The sequence below is a fragment of the Ursus americanus genome, chromosome 32 (genome assembly GCF_024610735.1).
Source record: "Ursus americanus isolate L20-20 chromosome 32, mUrsAme1.1.p, whole genome shotgun sequence".
In the NCBI taxonomy this organism is placed as follows: domain Eukaryota; kingdom Metazoa; phylum Chordata; class Mammalia; order Carnivora; family Ursidae; genus Ursus; species Ursus americanus.
This window is the reverse complement of record NC_142158.1, coordinates 7,668,877-7,696,343: the sequence shown is the minus strand read 5'-3', so window position 1 is coordinate 7,696,343 and position 27,467 is coordinate 7,668,877. Positions and strand designations below refer to the sequence as shown.

Here is a 27,467-nt window from a genome sequence, read left to right as displayed (position 1 = left end):
ATGATCTCAGGGGTCCTGAGATGGGGCCTGCTTAAGATTCTCTCCTTCTCCCTCTGCCCATCCCCACCCCCTCAATCTCTACAAAATACATAAAAAATAAATTTCTGTCCTGCCGTGGAGAACTTATGCTCATGTGCCAGGAACTGGCACTCTTCTAGTCACCGAGAACATCATTCACGGGCTCTACAAAGCCACGGTAAGGCTCTGGTGGGGCCACGCAGGGCCGCCCTCTGACTGAACACCTCTGGAGGGTCAGGCCTTCCTTTGATTCACTTCCCTGCTGGCCCAGCGGGCGAGCTCAAGGAAACAGGCCCAGAAAGGCGGTGCGGCCACTCCTGCGGCCGCGGATCGGCGGGCTCCCGGGTGGCGGTCAAAGTGCACAGGAGTACCAGGCGCACACCTGCTCAGCTCCCTCCGCTCGCTCCTGCGCGCCCCCGCTGCTGCGGACAGCCGCTGGCGGTCACGGGGTGGGCGGCGCGCTGCCTCGCGTCCCCGGACTCGCCCCGCCCTCCGGCCGCGCGGGTATTTGAGGCCCGAGAGCTACTCCCTTCCCTACAGACCGCGGCGCTGACCCTCCGAGGTACGTGTCTGGCGTGGGACCCGCCCCGCACGCGAGGGTCTGTCCTCCGCTCCAAGGCCAGGAGAGCGCGGGAGGCAGGGTAGAAAGGCCGCGGCGAGCGGAGGGGCTGCGCATCACAGTCGCGCACAGGTCGGGGGCTCGCGCGGACTGGGGCGTGGCCGCGCGCGCGGCCCGGACGCGCGTGGGAGGGGAAGGGGCGTGGCCTCACGGGAGCCGGGGTCGCGCGTGGAGAGGGCGGGGCCGTGACTCCTGCAGTCCTGGCTGGGAGGGGTGGGGTGTGAGCGTTTGGGTTCGGGTTCGCTGGAGGAGTCCGGCGGCCTGGCCGACAGTGACGCCATCTGGTGAGTTGTGCATGGCCGCCTAGACAGGGACGCGCAGCCCCGCGCCCGCAGTGGAGGAAGCGCGAGCGGGCATGGGGACAGCGCTGAGCGTGCGGAACTGCTGCGCTGGGTCCCACGGCCACAGGTGACCTCGCGCGGTCCCCTGCCACTGGTGACTTCGCCTGTCCCTCGGCTACAGGTGACCCCGCCCGCCCCGTGGCCTAGGCCCGTGGGGCGCCGGGCGTTGGGAATCCGGGGGGTGCTGGAGGCCGTAGAGAAGGCCGGGGGTCGGTGCTAAAGGCGGCCTGATTCTGGCTGCCCAGCGCCTCTTCACTGAACCTGCGCCTTGGTCTTCCTGCCCACCGGTGTGGCCTGCGCTTGCTTGGGTGCTTCGCAAATTCCGCAGCACTTTTCCAGGTCACTCAGGCCTGCAGAGATACTCGTGAGCATCATTCCAGATCTTGGTACTTCTGTGTTTTTTCATTTAACTCCCCGCAGGCAAAATATTCCAAGATGTGGTGTCTAAGGGGCTAAGAGGACATGGTAGAAATTTTAATCATACTTGGGGCTTGTGTGCTAGATGAAATTGGCACATAAGTTACTTTCTTTCCCCCTTTCTCCCCATAAAGCTCAGTTTTAGAAAAGAAAGTATGGGAAATGAATAGTCATATGCTGCCAGGAAGAAATACCTAGATGCTAGGCGGGAACTGGGTCAGTGTTGGCACTTTTACTCCTTGGGCCATACAGCTGTACCTGAGGACGGGAATATGACGGACCCGAGGTTGCCTGCTTCCTCCCAGATGTGGTTTAGGAATGATGTGGTGAGATGAGAGGGCAAAAGTAACCTTTGGATTCTGGCTCAGCAGCATTGTATTGCTGACTAAGAAGTGTGCACTCTGGTTAACATGAATGAAGCTGTTATCAGTATTATAGGGGTGTGACCCAGTATTTCATGACTACTTTTGAATGACTGTATCCTTTCTTTTATGCCATCACAGAGAAAGGGTACAATTTTAGTTATACTTGGACACATCAGCTAAGTATTTAAAATTATATGAGGCCAATTCCAATCCAAGGCATCTTATTACAATTCAGGATATTCTGTATAGTTAGCTCCACCTGTAAGAGTAGGGTGAAATTAGAATGAATGGAATCACCATTCTTTTCTGTTTATACTGAGAGTACCCTGTATTATACTTGGTGTTTGTTGTAAGATCTGGAGGAAGACCACATACCTTACATTTCCAAGCTTGATGACCTGAGATCAGGCCTAGACATCAGAAGAAAGGAAACAGTGTATCATTCTACGCATTTGTTGAATACCCACTGCATGCCAGACATTAGTTTACTTAATTCTCACAGTAAACCTGTAAATAGAAAGAATCATCTCCTGTTTACATATTGGAGAACTGCTGTTCAGAAAAGTAAAACACACACAGTATACCAGAACACAAAGGTAGGGACAGAGCAGAAGCCCAAGTCTCTATTAAGCCAATCTTAATGGAGACCTGGAAGGCAAGAAGCACAAACAGTGGCACTTTAAAAAATGAACACTTGATTGGTTGACTCAAATCAATTGTGAACATTAATTGCTCAAAGTTACTGATGGTGCTACAGGGAAAAATAATGGTGCGAGGATAGATTTGTCAGACTTGTTTTATACACACACACTCATATATGAAATTGTTCATTAATAAAACCTTACTACCCAGTTTTTATGTCCCCCTTTAGAATAAAGGATATGAGCTTTTTAAGAATGGAGACATGGGGAAGGAGGGATGGGAGTGGGGTCAGAATGTCATCAGACTTCCTAACAGCAGAGCTGAGGGCTGGAAAGCAATGTAGCAATGCATCAGAAATTTGGAGGTAAAATGCTGTGCAGCTCACTCCAGACCCTGCCAAACTGTCAATTAAATGAAATGGTAAAGACTTTTGGACATGCAAGAAGCCAAAATGTATGTATTGTATTTTGGAAAACTATTGGACAATTTGCTTCATCAAAATAAGGGAGTAAACCATGAAGCCGGAAGACATTGGGGTCTGACACAAAGGATATTATTGGCAAAGAGATCTCTCAGAGAAGATAGCAGTGTGACATGTGGGACAGTGGTGTGTCCAAAACATGACTGATAAACAGAGGTAGCAATACCTGAGTATAATGAGAGAGCAAGGTGGTACAGTGGCAGCCCAGAAGAATGCCTCTGAGTGTGATTATGCTTTAGAAAAGTCAAGTGTATAAAAACTTTATGTGGCAGTCTCATTTACAGTATGGCACATTTGGGACCTGAAAGGAAACATCTATCTGGCTTTGTCACTGGTGTGGCCCAAACAACAGCATCAAAACTCACATACTCCTTGAAGTTCTGTATTTTGTACTTTACAACGCTTCTCCATTACAAGAAACCAGGAGAGGGGCTGATACCTCAGGTGTTTGGACTGAAAAAAAATCAAAATGGGCTGGTAAGAGCTAGGGTTGTTGCCCTAGAGCAAGGACATTTGAAATCAACATGTCAAGATAAAGTAACCAATTTAAAGAGACACCCCCCCCCACCAGCCTAGTTATGGCAGTGTGAGCACCGAGAAGAAAACTGAGATCAGCTAACGCATTGTTTATACAAATCCCTGAGTCCATTAATAACTTCAAATGAGGCAGACAAATGAGCTTTAAAAAGGCACCAAGGAATTTCAGTAATGTTTCAGGAAATGCTGTGTGATGATCCATCTGTGATTGTTAATGTAAAAAGTTCTGTTATCCCAGGTTCCTAGGCTAACAAGCACAGTAGTTACACAAACCAACCTAAGGCCTAAAAATTAAGCTTATAGCCAAGTTATACGACCCAGAGAGAGGAAAACTCAAATACTACTTCATTTTAAGGGAAGACACTGGGTTACAAGGAACTGAAAGCTGGTGTTTTGCTTTGGACCTTGTAAAATGCCTGCAAAGGTGGAAATGAAGCTCACAACTCCCCCGCCCACTGGAAGGTGCTTGTCTACCAAAGAGTGAGTGCCCAACTCCAAGGAGTGGTGGGGACCTCACAGTGACCAAGAACCAGGCTCCTTGTGTGGGGAGAGGATGGTCCCTTAAGATTGACTGAGCCCCAGAGAACCATTCAAATGAGCATTACTGTCACCTTGGGAAATGTATAAGGAGATGTAACAAAGATAGAATACGGTAAATCCATGGTGTTAATATCTTTGTGCTAGACTTACGCACAGGTGTACAAATGGTTTTTGTAACCACTGTGATGCTCTGTGTGTTCTTAAACGTGTTTGAAAGTCTTAGGTGAGCCTAGCTTACTGGATTTGTAAGTCTTGATTTATAAGGTTCATAGAAGTCTCAATGTCGGGCGCCTGGGTAGCGCAGTCGTTAAAAAGCGTCTGCCTTCGGCTCAGGGCGTGATCCCGGCGTTCCGGGATCGAGTCCCACATCGGGCTCCTCTGCTGGGAGCCTGCTTCTTCCTCTCTCACTCGCCTGCTGTGTTCCCTCTCACTCTGGCTGTCTCTCTGTCACATAAATAAATAAAAAATCTTTAAAAAAAAAAAAAAAAAAAAAAAAAAAAAAAGAAGTCTCAATGTCTACTCAAGTTTGGTTTAAAAAAATTTTTTAAAGGTCTTATTTATTTACTTGAGAGAGAGAGAGTGAAAGAGAGGGAGAGAGAGAGAATGTGCACAAGCCAGGGGAGGGGCAGAGAAGCCGACTTTCTACTGAGCTGGAAGCCCGACTTGGGGCTCAATCCCAGGACCCTGGGATCATGACCTGAGCGTAAGGCAGACGCTTAACCGAGCGAGCCACCCAGGCGCCCCTATAAACCCTATTTTAAACTGATAATAGCTTAACTTCTTCTCCCTCTCACATTATAAGTAATTGCTGTTACAATTAACATTTTTTATGTTGAGGAACTAATAACAGATTATTATATTTATGGGGTTTTTTGCTACATTAATCTCTCTTTTTTTAACTTTTAAACTAGGGTTTAAGTGAGTTATGTACCACTGTTACCATGTTGCAGAATCTAACTATAACTATATATTTAGCATTACCAGTGAGATTTATTCTACCTTTTTGTGTTTTTGTGTTAGTGTTCTTCTACTCCCACTCAAAGAGTTCCCTTTAGCATTTCTTGTAAGGCCGGTCTGGTGGTAATGAAATCCCTCAGCTTCTGTTTGTGTGGGAAAGTCTTTATCCCTTATTTGTTTCTGAGGGAGAGCTTCACCGGGCATAGAATTCTTAGTTGACAGTTTTGGGGTTTTGTTTGTTTTTGTTTTTATTTTTGTTTTTTCAATATTTTTGATGCCATCTCATTCTCTCCTGGCCTGAAAAATTTTTGTTGAGAAATCTGTTTATAGTCTTACTGGGGTTCCCGCAAGTATGTAACTTCTCTCTTCTCTTGCTGCTCTTAAAGTTCTTTCTTTGTCTTTTGACAATTTAATTATGATGTGTCTCAGCCCTGTTCATGTTCAGCCTATTTGGGGTCCTTTGGGCCTCATGGATGTAGACATCCATTTCTCTCCCCAGGTTTTGGAAGTTTCCAGCCATTATTGCTTTAAATAAACTCTCTGTCCCTTTCTCTTTCTCTTCCCCTCTGGAATTCTCATGGCGCAAATATTCTTTCTTTTCATTGTGTCTTATAATTCCCCTGGACTTTCTTCACTGTTTTTCATTTTGTTTCTCTAACTGAATAATTTCCAGTATCCTGTCCTCCGGATCACTGATTCTTTTGTCCACATGATCAAGTCTGCCTTCGAAACTCTTGAATTCTTTGGTTCAGTTCCGTTATTGTACTTTCAACTCTAAGATTTCAGTTTTTAGGGATTTTTTTGATGGTGGTTATTTCCTTGTCAGACTTCTCATTTCGATCCTGCATTGTTTTCCTAATTTTGTTTAGTTTTAAGTCTGTACTTTCTTTTAGCTCACTAAGCTACCTTAAGAGGATTATTCTGAATTCTTTTTCTGACAGTTCATAGATCTCCGTTTCTTTTAGGTCTGTTACTGGAGCTTTATTAGTTTCCTTTGGTGGTTTCCTGTTTACCTGATTTTTCATGATCCTGATTCCTTACGCTGATATCTACACATTTGACTAATGGGGTTTCTCTTCTAGACTTTACAGATTTGTGTTGGCAGAGACAGTTCTTCACCAGTCAGCACAGTTGGGTTTCTGGATACATCTGCTAATGTTTTTGGGCAGGTGGGGCCTGTTATTATGGTCTAGTTTGAGGTGAGGCAACTGTTCGAGCTCTGAGGATGGAGATGGTGGGTTGTGCCACTGGCCGAGAATGGTGGGTAGGACTACTGGCCTGGTTCCCTACCTAAGTGAGGCTGTAGGGTGGGCTCAGCAGCTGCTTGGATTTTCTGGTCTGGCTTACTAGATGGTCAGGGGGTACTATATTCAGTAGCAGCTGGGGCTCTGAATTAGCTTTCCTGCCCTGCCAGGGCAGCAGGCCAGAAACCAGGGCCTATGCAACTCATTGTTTGGGGCGCTGAATCAGGCCAGAGTGTGCACTGAGTTCCCTACTCGGGTGAGGCCACAGGTTTCACTCTGCAGATGGGGCAAGTCACAGGCTGTGCTCTCTGTTCAGGGGCCTGTGCTCCTAGGAAGGTTGAATGGGCTTCTCATGTGCTCTGGTTAGGTTCCCTGATTGGACAGGCCGAAGGCTGTATTCGGAGATGAGTGGGGCTATGAATTAGATCCCCTGTTCCAGTGCAGTAGGAGAAGCAGCTCTAGAGCTGGTAAAACTCCTTGTTGTCTTAACTCAGACTGATCCATACCCGAAGTTCCCTGTTGAACAGGACCACTGGCTTTGCTCTATAAATTCTCAGCTCTGTCTGTCCTTCTCTTGGCTAAACACCCCTAGGCTGCATAGCACCCCCGGGCTTGTCCCCAGCCCTTCTGGTTAGATGGGGCCAGAAGACCCTCTCCACAGCAGGTGGGGCTGTGGTTCGGCTACCTTGCCTGGGTGGGAAAGGGAAGGCTGCTCCAAGCTACTCTCAGTTTCCCAAACAGTCTGTCTGGTTGGGAGGGTCCTGAGCTACCCTCAGTCCTCTGTGATTAATGCCTCTGCCTCCATACCTGGTACTGGCTTTGCTGTGGGGGCAGTCAGCTCTGCCTGCCCCCCTCTCAGCTCAAGCACCACTGGGCAACACAGCTTCCACGAGTTGTAAAGGCCTTCTGGTGAGATGGGGCTGGAAGGCACTTTCCGCAGCAGGTGGGGCTATCATCAGCATGTTGCCTGGGCATGGGCAAACTGCACTCTAGGGCTGGCAATCTCCTAGTTTGAAGATCTGAATCAGGCAGATCTCCACCCCAGCATGTTCCCTGGTCAGAGTGCATCCTTGACTTAGTCCTACAGTTGAGCAAAGCCTCTGGGTGGGATTACTGGCTGGACACTGCAAACATGAACTTGGTCTGCCAAGATCCATGTGCTGGTTGTTGCAAGCCCCTCCCCTCTTCTCCATCACAGATGCCCAGTGGTTGAGCCATGCAGATTCCCCTGCAGTCTCTGTAGTGTGAGATCAGAGTAGGGGCTCCTGCAAAACAACCCCAATTCTGGGGGAGGCTGCTTGTCTCCCCTGGGTTCTCTTTCCCACTGGAGAAACTGGAGACTCGGGGAAGACCTCTCCACATGGTGTTGCACTGTCCTGGGGGGTGGGAGGCAGTATGGTCAATGTGTAGTTGCTCCTCTTACTTGTCTAATGCAGTCTGTCTGCAGCCTCACCCCGTGTTCTAGGATTCTCTCAGTGGTGTCTCGTTCTTGAATAGATGTTAGTTCTTCTTGCGAGGGGGAGTGAAGACGGGAACGATCTATGTTGCCCTGTTGGTCCGTGCATGGAATTTGCATCAGTAACTCTGAGTTTTACCTTTAATTAAATCCCTAGATGTGGAATTTTTGGTTCAGGTAATATGAATGTTTTCATGATGTTTTTTGTCTTCCTTTATTTTTTATATAATTCTAAATTACGCTCTGGAAATATTGGTATACCAATTTATAGTATCATTTACACAGAATAGGAAGGAATACCTATCTTAGTCATTGTTGGAAATTAATGGTTTTTGAACTCTCAAAAATTGTGTTTTGAAAAGGTATCTTTAATTTGTTCTCCACCTGTCCTTTTTTTTTTTTTTGAAGTCGGTATGCCTTAGCGATTAAGAGAGAGAACTCCAGAGCCACACAGACCTGGTTTCCCACCTTCACCCCACTACCTGTAGAGCCTCGTGACCACAGGGGCAGGAGAAAACAGCTATGGCTCAATTTCTTTGCTTGTCAAATGCTGATATTCTCAACCTGCCTTACAGAGTTGTAAGAGTCTTTTTAGGAAAAGTGCTAATGTAGGTCCCAGTGTGGTAATACTCAAAAAGGAATACTTATAAATTTTTCTCAAGTTAAAGCTTTTTAGTCTAGTTATTCGTTATTATTCCTGTTTGGGGAACAAGGGAACTGTTTCTAATATTTTTCATCCATGGTGATGGCTGACAGTCCTCATCACGTTAAGGACGTATAGGAAGTGCCATTTCCTATTTGATTCAAGGACGTTTATTACGAGTGCGCAATTTAGTTATCTCACGATTAACATATTTTCTGCTATACGATTATCCTGCATATCTGGGATAAACCTATGGGGCATCATTGATTTCATATTTCTTTTTTATTTAGCAATTTTTATAGGATGTGGATGTAATTTCACCTTTGGTGGCTATCAGTCACTTGCAGCTGAGAAATGGGAGCTATTAGACGTCACCGTGGGCTTCGCAGAGTGAGCCACACTCAGCTGACAATTAGTAGGCATTGACGATGGAGGGGAACACAGATCCTCCTCACACAGGGACAGAAATCAAGAACGTCTTTACAGTCCCAGAGCTGGGACTGTGAACCTCCTCTCCCTCCTGACTCGTGCCTTTTCCTCTGAATGTCCTGGCCTGTTCTTCCCAGGGTCAGCATTTAAAATAAGACTGAAGCTGCGTTACGTTGAGGAACTACTGATCTTTTAGCTTTCTTCCTTTTTTTAAAAAAAAATATACTTTTAAATCTTTCAGCTTTCTCCATTCACTGAGGGGCTGTGTAGCCCGTCAGTGGGGGCCGAGCCATCTTGGGGGCAAAGCCAGAGGTACCCCTGTCCCCAGGGAAGGAGATTAGTGTGGCGGGGGACCCACAGAACCTGAGTCCTGACATTTGATTGTGTCGGGAATGCTTGGGACTGCGCTTCTTGTCCTGTGGTGCCTCCTCTTACCTCGCTCTTCATTCTTAAACCTGTTTGAACAGTTGTTTCTTTTAAAATTGGTAAGCAGGAAGCCTTTGCTAATATGAAATCCAAATAATATAACTTTGCATCAGTTTCATGTAATGGCTACTTTTGTTTATGTTGCTGTTCCCAAGGCCCTGCAAAATCCTGAGGTTATTTCTGTATCATCATACGATCAGTTGTATTCAGGAGAATTTTAGTAACGTTCTAAGTAAGGAGAAGTTTAGTATGTTCTATTGTACTTTCATCAGAAATTAGCAATTTAAGATATGTACGGAAAGTCTGAGCAGTGCCCCGGCTTTTCTCTATAATGAACAAAGAAGAGTTTGAAAACAAAATGTTTAAACAAGGACAGTAAATAACATTTATCGGGTGTAATCGTTATAGTAGTGGTTTTCTGCGGCTCTTGTAAGCGATCACTGCAAACTCAGTGTGTTCACTCTCTCATCACGAGTCTGGAGGTCGGGAGGCTGGCAGGTTGCACTGAGCGACATTGAGGTATTGGCCTTGCTCCCTGCAGAGGCTCGAGAGGGGTGTCTGTCCCGTGCCCTTTCCAGCTTCTAGAGCTGCAGTTCTCCCATCCCTTGCTTGTCTCCCCCTCCTCCAGTTTGCAAGCCACAGGGTAGCACTTTGCTTCGGTCCCCACATTGCTTTCCTCACTGGTTGCATCCCCCTCTGTCTGCCTCTCATCAGGATACACGTGATGACGTTACGGTCTACTTGAATAATCCACGATGATCTCCCCATATCGAGATCCTTCCTTTCATCACATCTACAAGGTCTCCTTCGCTGTATAAGGGAACATTCGCATGTTCCACGGGTTGGGATGGGGGCATCTTTGCCGCCCATATTCAGCGGACCACAGTTGCAAACGGAAAGGCAGGCTTGGTGAAGAATGGGTTAACTCCTCACTCTCTTCTCTGGGTCTTTCAGATAGATTTGCCCTTCCCTCTCCCTTCTGCTCCAAGAAAATATCTAGTCTTGTGTCCCCTTTGCTTGTTCTGTAGGTTCCCACCCACAGCTCAGATGCGCCATTTCCCCAGTCTCTGACCGGGGAATGTGAGTCTGGGAAATATTTGTAAAGACATCAGAGCAGGAGCTGCTTCCCCCAGAGTCTGCTCCTCCCCGGCCTGCTGCTGCATCTGCAGCTGTCTGACTATGGGGCCCTGGGCCACCTCTTGCCTTCTCGCCTACTCCTCTGTCCTACACTTCAGGCTCTTCCTGAAGTAGGGACATCTCGAGCCTTCCGGCCAAGACAGGGTGTTGACCCTGAGTTCAGCCTTAGCTATTCAGTTCCTTAGCTTGGATTTATCACTTCACCTCTGGGACCTTCAGATCCCCTGTTGTAAAATGGGGAGTCGATAATAGGTCTTTCTGAAGACCTGCTTGAAGACTCATACCCACCCCATCCCTGACTGCCCAGAAGTATTCCTGTTCTGGACCCCGGCTAGGCCACCGGGGTCATGGCCACACGCCCAACATGTGCAGTCTGACCCCTGGCACCCAAGGCCTGTATCCGGGTGGCCATGGGCATGCACCTGCTGCCATGTGCCCTTGTTGTCCAGAACAAGGGGCAAGAAGGCCTGGGCCTGTGGCAGCAGGGGGTCTGGGGAACACGGCCATAGATTTGGGCCTCGACACAAGCAGAAGTTTCATAGAAGGAGAATTGAAGTTCAAAAGTCCTTGTTTTTAAGGCTTTCATACATCTTTGCATGTGGTTGGAATTATCTTTTATCTTCAGGCTTCAGGTTATCTCAAAATGGAGTCCTCCCACATTATGAAAACGTTCAACCATCTTTTTTTTGTGTAACCTTGTGGTTGGATTGATCATTTTAAATGATTTTTAAATGATAAAATAACACAAACAAACCCACACAACACACCATGGAAGCAAAAGCCAATAACTCCTTTCCTGATCCCGCCCCCAGGAAGTAACTTGGGTAAGTTGTCAAGCGTGTAACCTTCCACGCTTCCTCTGTGCTCCCGGGTGAGTGGGTCTGTAGCAGTCCCCACTGCCTTTTCCCCCCACACGACAGGATTATATTAGCTAATATCATTGTCCAGTTTTCTTTTCCCCTTAATATTAGAAGCACACAAAATAATTTTGAGGGCCCCAAAAAGAAGTAGAGTTTTGTGTATGTACCTATTTGCCCACTGAGCCAAAGTGGTAACTATTAATAACAGAGTGAAATGTGGTCAGCGTGTAAGCCTGTATTTATGTGATACCAATTTTACTGTTTTATTTATTTATTTAATTTGGAATGTGAGACTGATTTTAAAACCGTTCTTTCAGGCTCACCATCATGGGTACTCTCTCGGAAGCAAATGGCACCTTTGCCTTAAGTCTTCTGAAAAAGCTGGGTGAAGAGAACTCGAAAAACGTGTTTTTCTCGCCCATGAGCATGTCTTCGGCCCTGTCCATGGTCTTCATGGGCGCCAAGGGAGACACGGCAGCCCAGATGTCCCGGGTACGTACCCGAAGCCATTTCTGGGCAACAGCACGTGCTGTTCGTTTGTCAGCTGAGCCGGTTTTCCACTTGCACCTCCGGGATTTGCTCCCGCCAGACCCCGCTGGCGTTGCGGGATGAGGGCAGAGCCGCCCGGTGATGCTAGCCCCGAGCGAGCGAGCAGCCCGGAGTAGCGCCTGGGGTCTGTGGGGGAGGGGGCGCTGTGCGCCGTGTGGAAGGGTGAGTGATGTCAGCAGGCTTCATCATGACCGTGCTTCACACCTGCGTTTGAGTTTGTGAGTAGGGATTCGGTCACAGGGCCATGCTGAGTTCTGTGATACTCTCTGGGTATTGTCACTTGCTTTCCAGTTGTTAGAAATTGTTATTTTGGTTTTCTCGTACAAGTGTTAAACCTTCTTAGAATGGCACTGGTCAGCCGCAGATGTCGTCAGCAGCGTTTCAGTTGTTTGCTGTTGACGAAGCGGTACCCAAAACTCAGCAGCTTCAGGTGACAGTTCGGCGGTGCCGGACTCTGGCTGTGTCGGGTGGTGTTTCTGCTCCACTTGGCCCCAGCCGGCTCACCGGTGTGGGCTCTCGGGCCTCTTCCACGTGGGTGGCCTCCTCGGCAGGGTAGCCTGGGCTTCCTTACAGGACGGCACCCAGCTTCCAAGAGGACCAGCTTAAATGCACAGATGCTTAGCAAGCCCTTTCTGTTTCAGGGGTGGCCTGTGCTTGCGGAGATGGGAGGCCTGCTGGGCAGCCTTGTTTGCGGACAGACTACAAGTAGCGAGCCCACAGAACACGGCCTGCAGGGGGCCCTGCGGCTTGTGCCGGCGCTGGCGAGGCTCTGCCCCCCCTGCAGGCAGTGCCCTTTGTCTTCCATTGGACCAGTCTTCTCTCAGGCTGGATCTGTACGGTTCTTGGGCTGAGTTTAGTGTTGTATCCATTTCCCGAAGTCCGGGCACACTGAAGTTGTGCGTTTGTATTCTGTTTTGGATTTCAGACACTTTCTTTAAGTAAAAGCGGTGGAGGAGGTGATGTCCACCAGGGGTTCCAGTCGCTTCTCACGGAAGTCAACAGGACCGATGCACAGTACCTGCTTAGAACCGCCAACAGGCTCTTTGGAGACAAGTCTTATGAGTTCCTCTCGGTAAGTCATACTGGCTGTTTTTGACCAAGAAAGTAAAGACACCAAGGGGGTGGGGAGGAGGGGTCATGAGGTAAGAGCAGAGAGCCTGGGGGTTATGAGTTCGTACCAGTGGGCAGGAACTTGGCTCTCCGTTCAGTAACTTCATGCATTCCCTTGAACCCGGCTTCAGTGCTATTTTCTGTAAAATGAGCCTTATCACAAATACCGTCCAGATTTTTGTGAAGCTTAAATGAGATACTTATAAAAGAATTAACATGGAGCAAACACAATTCGAGGTGAATTGGCCAAGGGGCACCTGGCTGGCTTATCAGAAGAGCATGTGACTCTTGATCTCAGGGTTGTGAGCTCGAGCCCCACATTGGGGGCAGAGATTACTTAAAATCTTTAAAAAAAAAAAAAAAAAAAAAGAGGTAAATTGGCCGAAACAACAAAGTGATCAAAATGAATATTTCTAATCATTGTTTTCCACATATTGATAATTTTTTGTGCATTGTGACTTGGTCCAGTTTTTACACTTATAAATATTTTTACCATTTTTTCCAGTGCAGAATTTTTATAAAGTTATTTCTCTAATTATACTTGTTCTCTTTTTTTATAGTGCTTTCATGATTTTTTTTTCATTTTTTAAAAACTGCTCAAGTAATATGTGAGCCCATTCTTGTTATATAATGAGTATATTCTTGTTATACAGAAATGCAAGTAAAGCAGACAAAGCAAGAGTCCTCACAGCCTCTTCCTCACCTCATCACTCCCCTCCCAGTAGAAGAGCTTTTATAGACTGATGTGTATGAGGCATACATGTAGAAGTCTGTTTGGTGGGGTTTTCTCTACCTGATGTCATTATACCATAATACTTCCTCAGTTGTTTCTTTTCACCCAACACTGTGTCTGAAAGTCTTTGCATCTTGGACCTCTGTTTCACCTTTACCTGCTACTCTTCAGTACGGATGTCCTGAAGCGTACATAGTGGGCCGCACCCCATTGGCGGGCATTTAGACAGTGAACATTGCCGTACGAAATCCTGTGTGTGTGTTACTCCAAGACGGATTCGTAGAAGGGAGGAAGGCAGTGAAGATTGCCAAATTGTCCAAAGTGCTGTGGTCCTTTATGTTCTCTCTAGAGATAGTAGCAGAGTGCTCATTTCCACTCGTCATCATCAACACTGCATGTGGTTAACCTCTTAAATTTTGATAATTAATGATATTGAACAGCTTTCCTTATGTTTATTGAACATTTGTATCTTTTCTGAGAATTTTCTCTGCATGCTTTTTATTGGGCCATGTATCTTTTTCTTACTATTTTTTGAGTTCTATGTTCGGGATATCGATCTTAATCTATTATATGACTTTTTTCATTATTTTTTAAACTTGTTTCAGACTCATTGTTTTAAAACAATTGGAGTAAAGTAAGTGTAGTCAAGCATGAGTTCAAATATTGGCAAGATTTGTTCACCGCAGTGTAATTTTTTTTGCAACCTGTCTTATTTTATCCGTCTTAGGCCGTTATCATCTTTTTATAAGCCTTTGGCATAAAGAAGAACAAAACTTCCAATAAACACAAAGAATTGGCTGATTTTCTTTAATTTTCTTTCTTTTCTGGTGGATACTTTAAAAAAAGCATTAATGTTTTTCGAATCTTATTTTGATATTGAAATGTAAGATAAAGGGATCAGAAATGTTTCTCAATTATTTCTTACTAATTTCATGTTCCAAGAATCCAGTACCAATCACAACATATCACGAGATACCCCTTCAGTTTGATTATCAGTGCTTATAAGACAGCAATTGAAACAGCAAACAGTTATTTTCAAATGTGTTTAAAAGTTGTCGAAATCACCCAAGGGTGTGACAGGTTATCCATACCTGAGGGCCCAGGTTGCTCCCAGAGTAGTTTCTTACAATGAGCGACTTCGACAGATTTCAAGGGCACGGGGCAACAGCAGAGCAGCCATGTTGGCAGAGCGCAGACTCTACGCGCGTTAAATGCACTGGTACCCCCAGAGCCCCTAGTGCAGCGTCTGCAGCGTGCAGAATTCAGTGATACTGTATAAAACAGCACTGACGATAAGAATTCGTCTGGCCCTCACACGAATGCCGTATCCTCATTCACGGGGGAAGACAAGGAAGCTTGGAGAAACAAAGTGATTTTTTAAGGTCGCACAGCTAGTAAGTTGCAGGGCCAGCGTTGGTAGCTACTGTGCCACGTTACCTCTGTCATGCTGTCTCGAAGGAGAAATGTGAAATCCTGTAATAGAAAACCAGTCCCGAAAAGGGGGATTAAATGTTTAGCCGTAAGCTGTTCAGAAGAAGGATTGGGAAACCATCCCGTAGTAGGCTGGCCACACAGGAGTTATTTCAGTCCATTTATCTTCTTTCAGATTTTCTGCTTTTACGGGGCATGATGGACGTGTTCGTGAATGTCCTCGTTATTTAATAGACTCTGTTAACAAGATACAGTTTAAACTTTTTTGAGAGTCGCTCGCCCTCTAACACGGAGCCATCCAAAGTGGTAGCCACGAGGCACGTGGAGCTGTTTGAGCTTCAGTGTGAGTAATTACGACTACAGGTCACTCCTCAGCTCCCCGGGCGCACGGGCTGCACGAGGCACTGTCTGGGACAGCACAGACTTAGAACATTGCCACCATCAGAGCTGTCGTGGAAGGGCTGGCGTGGCAGCGCACACGTCCCCTATTGTACGGGACAGCAGGCCCTTGTTTCCAGCCTGTTCTGGCACGTGGTGGCAGCGGTGGCTCTTGCTGTGTCTGGCCAGGAGCGACACCCTGGTAACCTCGGGGTCTCTGTGTCTCTGTCCTTGCCTCACTGATGCGCAGCGAATCCCTCAAAGAATCTAGCGGTTCATGATGCTTACTTGATATCCAGACCACTATTTTACTTGGTTTATAAGCTAAGATTAAATGTAGCTGAAAAATGGATTTTTCAGTTCGTTCCTCATACTTATTATTCGCATATTCCCCACGTAAATCGTAACATTGCCGACATTCTGATGGACGCAACGGACGCAACGACGAAGTGAGCTGTAAGTGTTGATGATTTCTGCAGCCGTGTGATTACGTCGCTGTGTCTCTCCTAGTCTTTCAAAGACTCCTGCCGTAAGTTCTACCAAGCAGAGATGGAAGAGCTCGACTTTAAAAGCGCTGCGGAAGAGTCCAGGGCACACATCAACACCTGGGTGGCCGAAAAGACAGAAGGTGAAAATACAGTGTTACTCTCTCTTACGAGTATTTTATTAATCACTCTCACTGCCTGTTCTTTCACAAGACCATCAAAATGTAAACAGGATGACATCTTTCTTTGAATAACTATAAACTTTTAAAATCTGCTTCTAAAATATTGTGTCTGCTTGTTTTCTCTAGCTCTTCCCTGTTCTCCTCAATGTGTCTGTGATGTCTCTGAATATTCAGTACACCTCTTCTAGAACAATCCATATGGTTGTCGTTGTTAATATAGTCTTTCTTTTCACAAATACGGTAAAAAAAAAGATCCAGGCCTCGTGCTGTCGCCTGCCCAGCGCTGCTCGTGCTGTCCAGACCGCCACGCGTGGTGGCAGGACACTTTCTCAGCCCTCCGCCTCCTGCGGCTCTTTACTGAAACTCGTCTGCACGCTCACACCGCCTCTCACCTTTCTGACTGTCCCTTACGTGCCCGTCTGTGATCAAAGGCGCCAAGCATTCCTTTCTGTCTCACTTGTTGTGCATTCATCCCGCACCTACTCCTTTGTCCATTTTATGTTTTGTTCAAGTGATGGTATTTTTCTTACCAGGGCGTTTTAGGTGTTTGTTGCTGCTGTTGTCTTAAGGACCAGAATCCCCTTACATGGTTATATTTGGGAGACAGTAAACTCCTTTTATCTGTGTATTTCACAAGGAGATTGCCCAATTTAAATATGGTCCCTGATGCATGCCTCAGGAAACTTTTTTTTAAAAATTCCAGTTCATTAACATACAGTGTAAGATTAGTTTCGGGTGTACAGTATAGTGATTCAGCACTCCTGTGTATTCCTCAGTGCTCATCGAGATAAGTGCCCTCTTAATCCCCATCCCCTGTTTCAGCCCCTCACCTGCCCACCTCCCCTCTGGTAATGGTCACTTTGTTCATCGTTAAGTGTCTGTTTCTTGGTTTGTTTTTCCCTCTCTTTTCCCCCCTTGCTTGTTTTGTTTCTTAAATTCCACGAGTGAGATCACATGGTATTTGTCTTCCTCTAACCATCTTGAAATTCTTTTCGCTCACTGACTCTTTAATTCTTCTTTTCAGGTAAAATCGCAGAGTTGCTGTCTCCAGGTTCAGTTGATCCAATGACTAATCTGATTCTCGTGAATGCCATCTATTTCAAAGGCAACTGGGATAAGCAGTTTAACAAATCGCAAACCATGGAAAGACCATTTAAAGTCAGCAAGGTGAATATTTTGGAATAACAAAGGAGCTTCTTGGAAACAGTCCCTGTGTTCACATTGGTTTTTAAAACATGCAAGAAAGCTCGCCTCATAAGCTGGCTTGTGCCCCGTGTGGCCTCAGGCGGTCCGGCAGCCGGGCTCCCCTGCTCGCCCTGCCCTTCTTCTTTGCTGTGTCACCAAAGGTAGCTACATACTCATAGGTTACTGTTGCCAGGTGTTCTGTCTACAGTCACAAATCCCATGTCAGTTGTGAGGCTTAAGGTCTTTCTTGGCTTTCTAGAACTTTTGAGGTAAAGTTTGAACTCCAAAATATAGCGTATGAGGCTCTTTGTAGACCTAGATTCTACCCATTTGTCCTCATTTCTCTATCTTCATTCCCATCAGTACCTGCATATCCCTTCCTTTCCAGCACCATCTGGAAGCCTTCCCCCACCGTCCTCCCCCGTGGGGAATTCTGTATCCCTCCTCTCAGCGACCGCAGCTCGCCCTGCTGGTCCTGAGGGTGCATTGCGGTGGCTGAATGGCCAAGGCCATCTGAGGGCACGTGGCTGTCTCGCAAGTACCTGGCATGTAGTTGGTGCTCAATGAATACTGAACAAACGACTGATCTGCGGGCTTCTTTTGATAATACGGAGAACAAACCCTAATTTTTGTTTAAAAAGCAAGCAAACAAAAGGACATGTATATAGGATAGACAGCAAGTTGAGCTATCTCCAGCTTCGAAGATGTCATGTGCTGGTGGCCTTATATCTTTTCTGTCACTGAATCTAGGATATCCTTTCTCTTTTACTTATCTTTACTTGTAGAGACTTTTTGCACATACATCTAAGTAGCAGACTAGATCAGTTCCGGCCTTGATCACTGACCACGAGTTAGATCCTCTCAGCAGATGTGAGCCTGACCTTTCAGTTTCTCAAGAAATATATTTTCCTTTGAGGTTTATTCTGAAACGAACTGCCCTACTTTTACCTGGGGAAATGAATTCTCTCCTCAAAATTCATTCGTGGAAAGTTCATCTCCCCTAGCAGAGGCCTGCGGGTGGGCCAAGAGTGGGGCCACCGGGGAGCCAGCTCCACGCCTTCCCGCTCTGCCGTGCTTAGCATGCAGCCCTCGTCCACAGTCACAGTCGTGGCATCCACCATCCAGCTGGAAGGGAGGGAAAGGACGAAGGGTGAGAGCAAAACCCTCTCCTTCGGGGTTCTGACATCTTGTTCAGAAAGAGAAACCTCTCTTCTGTGTCTCATAGGCCCCGGTTATGTTGTGGGGCTTCTGCCGGCTGCAGGGAGGTGGGGACGTCCAGCTTGCTTCCTAATCTCTCCAGCAGAGAAAGGCAGAAGACGCGTAGTAGGCGTCGAGCGCACCAGCGTATCTGTATGGGGGGTTGTGCCTGAAAGGAAACAGATTTTGAGTTCCTATAGATTTTTAAAATTCCTTTATTTCTAAGTAAGATGAAACTTATCTCCATGATTGTATACTTAATGAATCATTCAGTTACTGAGATTGGATCCTTTTATAGTATAAGACTGGGGGCTTCGGGCCCGGGATGGGTAGAAGGAGAAATCGCCCCGGACAGGTGTCAGCAAACTGCAGTCTGAGGCCGAAGCCAGCCCACCACTTTTTTTTTAAATAAAATTTTAATGCAACACAGCCTTGCTTATTTATGTATTTCATGCTGCAACTGTAGAGTTGAGTAGTTGGGACAGAAGCTGTATGGTCCATAAAGCTGAAAATGTATACTGTCTGGCCTGTTAGAGAAAAAGGGTGCCGACGACTGGCCTGGGATGTGAATGGGGTGCTGAGGACTGAGGGGGCAGGTGTGGCTGAGGCCAGTTCAGGTGCGCCTTGGCAAGGCACAGGTGAAAAGCAGAAACTGAGGTGCTTCCATGTAACACAGAGTAATGTGCTATCCCAGAGAGCTGGGGACTGCAGCGTGGGGTTTGGCTGATTCACAGCCGCTGAGGGACCTGCACGCAGGTCAGGAGCCGAGCAGCGCTGCTGGCTAGGATGTGCTCACTGTCCCTCGGTGTTCTTACCACCTGGCTGGGGACGCATTGGTGACAAATGCATTCTTCTCCTAGTAAGATGTGTTCCTTTTGCGGGGTCCTTTCAGTCTCCTGGTCCTTTAGTTGTTGATCCATGTATTCCGCCGACGCTGGTTGAGGGCCAGGCGTGGTGCCTGGTGCCATCCCGGCATGTGCAGAACCCGTGACGCATCCCTCTCATGAAGCTGCCGTTTTCCTGGGGGCGAGACAGTGAGCACACCTGGAAAGTGGGAGTGGATGAGACAGTGGTAGTGATCCAGAGACAGACCCAGAAGAAGCATCCAGCCTGTGGCTGGTGGTACAGTTTCAGGTTACAGCCCTCACTGAGCAAAGACCAGAACAATTCAAGGGGGCGTGCTGTCCAGGTTCTGGGGGCCGGGCAGGCTGGGTTTGCCCGCGGAACCATCCAGGGACCCCTGTGACTGCAGCAGAGAAGCAAAGGGAGATGGGAGCGGAGAGCATGGGGGCAGGCTCTTGTCACATCACAGGTCGCTTCAAGGATTTCAGCCTTTTCACTCCCTTGGAGTAGAGGGGGAGCCACAGAAAGCTGCTCAACCCAAAAGTGATTTGATCTCATTTCTGTTAATATTTTAAAAGCAGAGCTGATATGACTTGCTTATGAGCCCACTGTGGGGTGAAAGACAGGGATACTCCAGAATGTTTGACAATGGGGTGAATGGCATTGCCGTCACCCGAGATGGGGAACATTGTAAATGGAGCGGACCCGGAAGGGACTGTGAGGAGCCCAGTGTGACACATGACATTGGAAGTTCCTTTACTGTCCAAATGCAGGTGCCAAGTAAGCAGTAAGACACACGGGAGGGTAACCTATCTGGAGTACAGGGGAGAGGTCCCGGCTCGAGGTCCCTGTGTGTGAATTCTGTCTGAAGTCACAAGATTGAGATCACCGAGAGACAAGCGGTGGAAGGACTGAGCCCTGAGCACCCCGGAGCTGGGCCGGCAGGAGAAGGGGCCGATGTGGTATTCCGGAGGCCAGCCAAGGAAGTGTTTGTAGAGCCTGCACCGGCTGGTTCCGTCTGTCTGTCCGGTGCGTCCCCTGGGTCTGGTTTCGACTTAACGTTCATCTGTTTCCTTTATAGAATGAGGAGAAACCTGTGCAGATGATGTTTAAAAAATCTACCTTTCAAATGACCTATATAGGAGAAATATTCACCAAAATTCTGGTGCTTCCCTACGTGGGCAGAGAGCTGAACATGGTCATCATGCTTCCAGATGAAAACACGGATTTGAGGACGGTAAGGAGCGCTGACGGGAATGCCGCCGGCGGGGTGCGGCGGGGGGCCGCGGGGGCTGCCTCTGGAGCTCGCCTGACCCCGTTCCTGCTCCTGCCGCCTCGGCCTGCCCCGCCCGGAGCCCTCCCAGCCCCGCAGATGGTTCTGCCGGGCGGCACTGTTCCAGGTCTGAAAATCTTCAACTCTCTTCTAGGTGGAGAGAGAACTCACTTACGAGAAATTCACAGAGTGGACGAGGCCGGACATGCTGGACGAAGAAGAGGCCGAAGTGTTCCTCCCTAGATTTAAGCTGGAGGAGAACTACGACATGGAGAATGTCCTCTGCACCCTGGGCATGACCGATGCCTTCGAGCAGGCCAGGGCAGACTTTTCTGGGATGTCGTCCAGGAAAGACCTGTATCTGTCCAAGGTGGTGCACAAGGCCTTCGTGGAGGTCAACGAGGAAGGCACGGAGGCCGCGGCCGCCACCGCGGCCGTCATGATGTTGCGGTGTGCGAGAATCACGCCCCGGTTCTGCGCCGACCACCCCTTCCTTTTCTTCATCCAACACAGCAAGACCAACAGCATCCTGTTCTGCGGCCGCTTCTCCTCCCCGTAGGGACGTGGTTGGCCCCGTGCGGAGTCCTCCTCCTCTCTCCTTCCGACCCACTTTTCCTCTGACCCTTCACGATGTGCCTATAATGCGAAGTGACGTGGGGTGACAATCCAAAAATAAAAGGCCCAGTTTTGAAACCCCGTGTTCTGGACTCCTGTATGTGTGTGTATTCACGTGTCAGATGTTTCTGAGGGTCTGAGACTGCCATTCAGGCAGCTCTGTGGTCACATTGGCAGGGCCAGCACGGGCCACTTAGCCAACCCCGGTGCTCTGAGAGGCGTCGTCCCAGCCACCTCACACCCACATCCCACACAGAATGCGACAGGCACAGGAGGACACATGGTGTCTCACATGTCTCTGCTCGGTGACAGCGTTAGTGAGAGGACAGGGTGACACTTGTCTATGGGGCGCTGCAGCGAGCTGGTCTCAGAGACCCCCGTGGCGTGCTCTGTCCCCACACGTGTTGCAAGGACTCTGGAAGCCAGCACAGAAGCCGGGAGAGCGGTCAACCCAGACCAGTGAGAAACCGGTCCCACTGCCCACCCGTGTGGCTTCTCTCACAGTCCACAATCATAGGGATCCGTGGTCACACGCGCGTTGAGATGGACGACATCAGTTTCTCTGAACACTTTATGTGGCGACCAGGAGCCAGAGGTGATTGCACAGGTTCTGTTCACCGTGGTGTAGTCTAAGACAACTTCCTGAGCTGTAAATAGTGGATGATTTTTTGATCTGCAAGTACTAGAGCAAAGGTGGCTAAGGTTTCTGTGCTAGAAACGTGATCGCCGCGCTCAGTGACACTCGAGCCTCCTGATGGGTGAGGTTCAGTGGGGGAGAACTGGGCTGTGTTTTGGGGACAGCCGCAGGACTTCCTCCAGGACCTTCGCTGGTGCGATCAGAGCTGAACCGATGGGATTCGTATTTCTCTTCTGTTGCTGGTCCACCTTCCCCACGGTGCGCAAGCCAGCAGCTTGGCCCTGGGGAGAGGCTGGGACTGAAGATATGATGAGTGGCTTGAGAAGAGGAAGGAGGGCTAGAGGGGGTCTCTGGTTAGGTGGCTGGCATCCCCCTCCCTGTCCCCAGCACTGTCTGCATTTGCTGCCTGTAGTCTCTAAGCATCCAGGTTTCAAGTGTCTGTCTGCCCTTTCTCTGGAGGACTGTCAGGCCGGATCAGCAGTGAGTCATACAAATGGACACCAGCGCTCCTCTCTGTTGGAGACCTATCACACAGTAAGACCAGGTCAAAAGTCACAATGCGTGTAGAATAAACACACTTGCTGCTCTAAGAGCTCTCCCAGAATTCTTTCACTTAGCTGTCAAACTGCCTTTGAAAGGTCACTCGAGATATAATTTTAGTAAAAGGCACAGTCACCCGAATAATGCTTCTATGTCTCTTACGAGATTGTACCCGAAGACATTTCTACTCCGTCCTGCAGCGTTTCTTGTACAGATCTACAACATAAAATCCCCCCAGGATTTAATTCTAGGAAAGAGTTGGTCTCACCCGCTCACAAATGCTTCCTGATCACATGCTTTGCCCTACAGTGTTTTACCCAGACGATTTTATTTAATCCTCAGCAATGAATAAACCAGGAGGGATCTGAGGCCCAAAGGGTTCAGCACCGTGAACAAGTTCTTGCACCCTGCAAAGGAAAGAAGCCAGGTCTGGGGTCGGTACTGATGCGTCCAAACCTCGCCTTCCGCGGGGCTGAGGGGAAACCAAGGCTCCCATCAGCACAGCCCTCAGCAAGCAGCACAGGAGAGCAGGAAATGTCCCAGCCTCTAAACAGGAAGTCTCATTTCTCTGCTTCCATTTTCTCATCTGCAAAAGCGGGGCTGGGACATGTCCAGCCCTGAAAACACACGAAACTGGACCCCAAAACCAGGGCCATGGCTGTGGAGCTGGGGCCGGGGGGCGCAGCAGGCTCCAGGAACCCGCAGGGCTGGCAGCCCTCCAGGAGGGCCAGAGGGAGGTGCTGGGGAGCCCACGCCCCCCCCACCCCTCCATTCTGCTGCTGTTCTTAGAGGAGGAGCCTCGGACTGCGGCCTCGCTGAGGGTGCAGGCGTTGGAGTCCGGGAGGGCGCAGGGGCGTGGCGGCGGGGAGCGCCCTGCGGAGGCCCGCGCCGTCTGCACGCGGAGCACCGGGAGACGCGGCAGGACCGCAGAGCCTGGGTAGAAGGGGACGGAGTGGGGGGCTCGCGCACCCGCTGATCCTGATCTTACACGCCCGCCGATGCGCAGCACGGAGCCGGGCCCCAGGACCTGCGCCCAGCGTTGCTGGCAGGGGGAGGCGGGAAGCGGGGCCCAGGGCCTGGGAATCCCAGGAGGCGCGGCCGCAGGACATGGGATTTGGATGCACGGATGGAGGCCTCCGGGGTCGTGCGCTGCTGAACTCCCTTCCTTGCTCGGGTTTCACTGCGTTTCGAAACACCTGTTCCACAGTGGACAGGACTCCGAATCCCGCCGCCCGCATCATCTTGAGCAGTGATCCAACTTCCACTGGCTCCAGGTGAGTAGAAGAGCTGCAAGAAATTCACACTCTAACATGTTTAAAATAGGTTCCAGAATTGTAGGTGGGTTTTGCTTATTATTATTTGGAGATATATATAGTAATTTAAAAATTTTCTACAATGAACGTGTATTCTTATATAATCAGGAAAATATTATTTAAAAACTATGGACAGAAAAGAAAGGCTTTGTTATATTTAAATATCGTGGAATTGTGTTTGAATGGTATGTGGGGTCTCTCCTTTTAAAAAATATAGTCATCATGCTGTGCATTACACCCCAGAGATTAAATTTTTTTAAAGTTTCTTTTTTTTAAAGATTTAAAAAAATTTATTAGAGAGAGAGCCCAAGGGACACAGAGAGAGAATCCTGAAGCAGACTCCCCACTGATCACAGAGCTGACTATGGGCTCATCCCAGGACCCAGAGGTCATGACCTGAGTAAACCAAGAATCCGGGGTTCAACCAACCGAGCCACCTAGGCACCCCAAGATTTATGTCTTATACCTGGAAGTTTGACCATCTTTACCCATTTCACTCACCCCCCCTCCAGCCCTCACCTCTGACAACCACCAATCCCCTCTTTCTATCTATGAATTTGTGGTTCCCCCTTTGTTTTAGATTCTCTACGTAAGTGAGATCATATTTGTCTTGCTCTGTCTGACTTATTAGTATAATACAGCTGATATTTGTATACTGATTTTACATCCTGCAACTACGCTGAATTTATTTATCATTTGTAACAGTTCTCTGTGTGTGTGGAGTTTTATATATACGTATCATTTGTAAATAGAGACAATTTTACTTCTTTCCAATTTGGATGTCTTTTATTTCTTATTCCTGCCTAATTGCTTTAGTAGGACTTCCAGTACTATGTTGAATGTAGGTGCTGACTGTTGACATCCTTGTAATGTACTTGATATTAGAGGAAAATCCTTCAGTTTTTCACCATTGAGTATGATTTTAGCTGTGGGCTTGTCATAGCTGTGGCTTTTATTATGTTGAGGTAGGTTCCTATTATACCCACTTTGTCGAAGAGCACTTTTATCATGAATGGGTGTTGAATTTTGTCAAATGCTTTTTCTGCATCTATTGTGATGATCATATGATTTTTATCCTGTTAATGTGACATATCATTGATTGTTTGTGGATGTTGCATTCCTGGAATAAATCCCACTTCATCACGGTATATGATCCTTATAATATATTTTGTTGAATTCAGTTTGCTAATATTTTGTTGGAGATGTACTTTCCTTTTAAATCATCATAAATGCCTGCAAAGATTTTCTCTCACATTTCTCCCATCTTATCCTCCTTCTTCCTGAAGTTCTTATATCAATTCATTCATTCTTTTTTTTTTTTTTGAAGATTTTATTTATTTATTCGACAGAGATAGAGACAGCCAGCAAGAGAGGGAACACAAGCAGGGGGAGTGGGAGAGGGAGAAGCAGGCTCATAGCAGAGGAGCCTGATGTGGGGCTCGATCCCATAATGCAGGGATCACGCCCTGAGCCAAAGGCAGACGCTTAACCGCTGTGCCACTCAGGCGCCCCTAATTCATTCTTTCCAACGACTCAGCCTTAAAATATCAGTGCAAGCACAGTTCTAGTTGGAATGACCCTCTCTGAATTTGGCCTACGATGGTCATGCAGATGGTGACCAGAGCCAGTTGAGGTCCTGTCCTTGGATGCACTTCAATATCTTTATGTCAGTAAAGTACTTTGATTTCATATTATTCTTTCTGAAGCTTTAATGCGTGGTCTGAAGAAAAGAGAATGGAATCATCGGATAAGGCCCAACTGTTTTATGAATGCACTGGGGCCGTGTTTTTTATTCACTTCCTCACTGAGACTGGATCTTGGTGAATGGGGCAAGCCTTGCTGTCGGATGGGACCTGGGTTCAAATTCCCAGCAGTAGAAACTGTAGGTAGTGATCAAGGCACAAATCGGACTTAGCCAAAATATGAGGAGGATGAAACAAAACCAAATAGAACAAAACAAAACAAAAAATTGGTCTCATTGCTTGTGGCTACCACAGCCTTGATACTATAAGGATACTATGGAAAAGTTGAGTTTATCGCAGGAATGCAAACTCAGTACAACGTGAGCAAATTAATGTCATCTGTCTCATTGACAGAACAAAGGAGTGAAATTGTGTAGTGATATCAGGAGATGCAGAAATAGCTATCTAACCCTGTAGGAGAAGACAGTGTGGCTAAGAGACACAATAATAGGCCCATTTGTTAATATTTTTTATTGTTTAATCAGCTAGACCAAATGCAGAGCCCTTTGCATACACTAATTTAATTTCCATAGATACCTTTTGAGATAAATATCACTTATATTGCTGTTGTTATTTTTAATCTGTAGACAAAACTTTGGATACATTTTCTTCTCAACATTAAAAAAGTGTTCCCAATATCATTAAAAACCCTTTCTTTTTTACAGTCGTTTAGATACTTCCTTAGAACGCCAAGGGCAATTATGTAACCAGTTTTCCTGAAATTCACAAGTACCCATGTCACTTTGCTAAAAGGTAGTGAGCTACAAAGGGAAATGAATGCTGAAAATAGATGTCATAACTCTTCGGTGAACTTGTAGCTAATTTAAAAATATTCTTTTTTAGGGGCACCTGGTGGCTCAGTCAGTTAAGCGTCCAACTGTTGGTTTCAGCTCAGGTCATGATCCCAGGGTCCTGGAATCCAGTCCTGAGCCGGGCTCCACATCAGGGGGTAGCTGGCTTGAGGATTCTCTCCCTCCCTCTCCCTCTGCCCTGCCCCTTGTTTTCTCAAGCATGTGCTCTCTCTCTCTCTCTATCTCTCTCTTAAAAAAAAAAAAATCTTTTTTAGAAGTAACATTTCCTTTTCCTCCCCCATTCTTAGAGGAAACAGATCAACACACAACCGGAATTAGATTAGAGACCAATTCACACATTTTCCTGAAAACATAGAATTATTTTTTCAGTATATAAAGCATATGTAACACGTAGACACATCTGTATAACATGAAATATTTAAGCGTGACATCAAATATACTTGCTAGGTATGTAGTGTGTCCAAACTGGGACACCTGAAAATGAAAGAGGTCATGAAAATAATTGATTTTTTTTTAGAAATTGTTTTACTGACTACCAACTTGGTTTTTATTAGAGTTGACCTAAAAATAATTCTTGTCAAAATGGTCTTTAAAAATATATTTTTAAAGATTAAATTTAACATATAAATTAAAGCACAATTAAAAATATATTATCTAAATAATCTAAATAATATCTAAAAAATAAACATTTTTTAACTTATTTTTTAAAGATTTTAAGTAATCTCTATGCCCAACATGGGGCTCAAACTCACAACCCCAAGATCAAGAGTTGCACTCTCTGTCGACCGAGCCAGCCAGGTGCCCCTGATTATCTAAATGTTTAAAAATTAAGCAGAATAATTATTCTTTTTTTTTTTTTAAGATTTTATTTATTTATTTGACAGAGATAGAGACAGCCAGAGAGAGAGGGAACACAAGCAGGGGGAGTGGGAGAGGAAGAAGCAGGCTCATAGCGGAGGAGCCTGATGTGGGGCTCAATCCCACAACGCCGGGATCACGCCCTGAGCCGAAGGCAGACACCCAACTGCTGTGCCACCCAGGCGCCCCCAGAATAATTATTCTTGCTACCTATTAATATATTTTAATTTGATTCTTAGCTGGATCTGCTGAAATGTCCCTGGTAGTTATCTCGAAAATTTATTTTTCAATATGATCTTATTAAAAATTTTTAAAGATTTTTTATTCGTTGTATTATTCTCAAATTTGAAATTATTATCCCCATCACTTGTCTGTTGACCAGCACTTGTGGCTTCTTAAGCACGTGGCCTGTGCGGCCATCCTGAGCCCCTCTCAGAAGGGCCCACATTTGGTTTCATGCTCTCTTATTATT

General features: G+C 47.0%; 2 protein-coding genes across 8 annotated transcripts in view; both read left to right on the top strand.

Annotated features, from left to right (window-relative positions):
* The first annotated feature begins 434 nt into the window (after positions 1-434).
* On the top strand, positions 435-21,185 carry SERPINB6 (serpin family B member 6). 5 transcript variants are annotated; one of them, XM_045811623.2, is made up of 7 exons: positions 435-580; positions 11,430-11,604; positions 12,587-12,733; positions 15,824-15,941; positions 17,005-17,147; positions 20,287-20,442; positions 20,633-21,185. In XM_045811623.2, exons 2-7 carry the CDS (start codon positions 11,440-11,442, stop codon positions 21,035-21,037), a joined length of 1,134 nt encoding a protein of 377 aa, XP_045667579.1. In that variant the 5' UTR covers positions 435-580; positions 11,430-11,439; the 3' UTR covers positions 21,038-21,185. The 5 variants fall into 5 exon arrangements, with proteins under 5 accessions (XP_045667579.1, XP_045667582.1, XP_045667581.1 ...); XM_045811625.2 differs by lacking the exon at positions 435-580 and adding an exon at positions 606-709; XM_045811624.2 differs by lacking the exon at positions 435-580 and adding an exon at positions 811-921.
* Positions 21,186-23,133: 1,948 nt separating this feature from the next.
* The window catches only part of SERPINB9 (serpin family B member 9), a 49,966-nt gene continuing 45,632 nt past the window's right edge, over positions 23,134-27,467 (top strand). For all 3 annotated transcript variants that reach the window (XM_087858225.1, XM_087858224.1, XM_045811640.2), the window contains exon 1: positions 23,134-23,544. The gene's annotated coding sequence lies outside the window, so the exon portion shown is untranslated. The remainder of the gene's footprint in view (positions 23,545-27,467) is intronic.

Coding starts and splice junctions, on each gene's coding strand:
- SERPINB6 (XM_045811623.2), top strand. CDS start 11,440: ATGGGTACTCTCTCGGAAGCAAATGGCACCTTTGCCTTAAGTCTTCTG. Junction 15,942..17,004: donor GGTGGCCGAAAAGACAGAAG/GTGAAAATACAG, acceptor TCTTCTTTTCAG/GTAAAATCGCAGAGTTGCTG. Junction 20,443..20,632: donor AAAACACGGATTTGAGGACG/GTAAGGAGCGCT, acceptor ACTCTCTTCTAG/GTGGAGAGAGAACTCACTTA.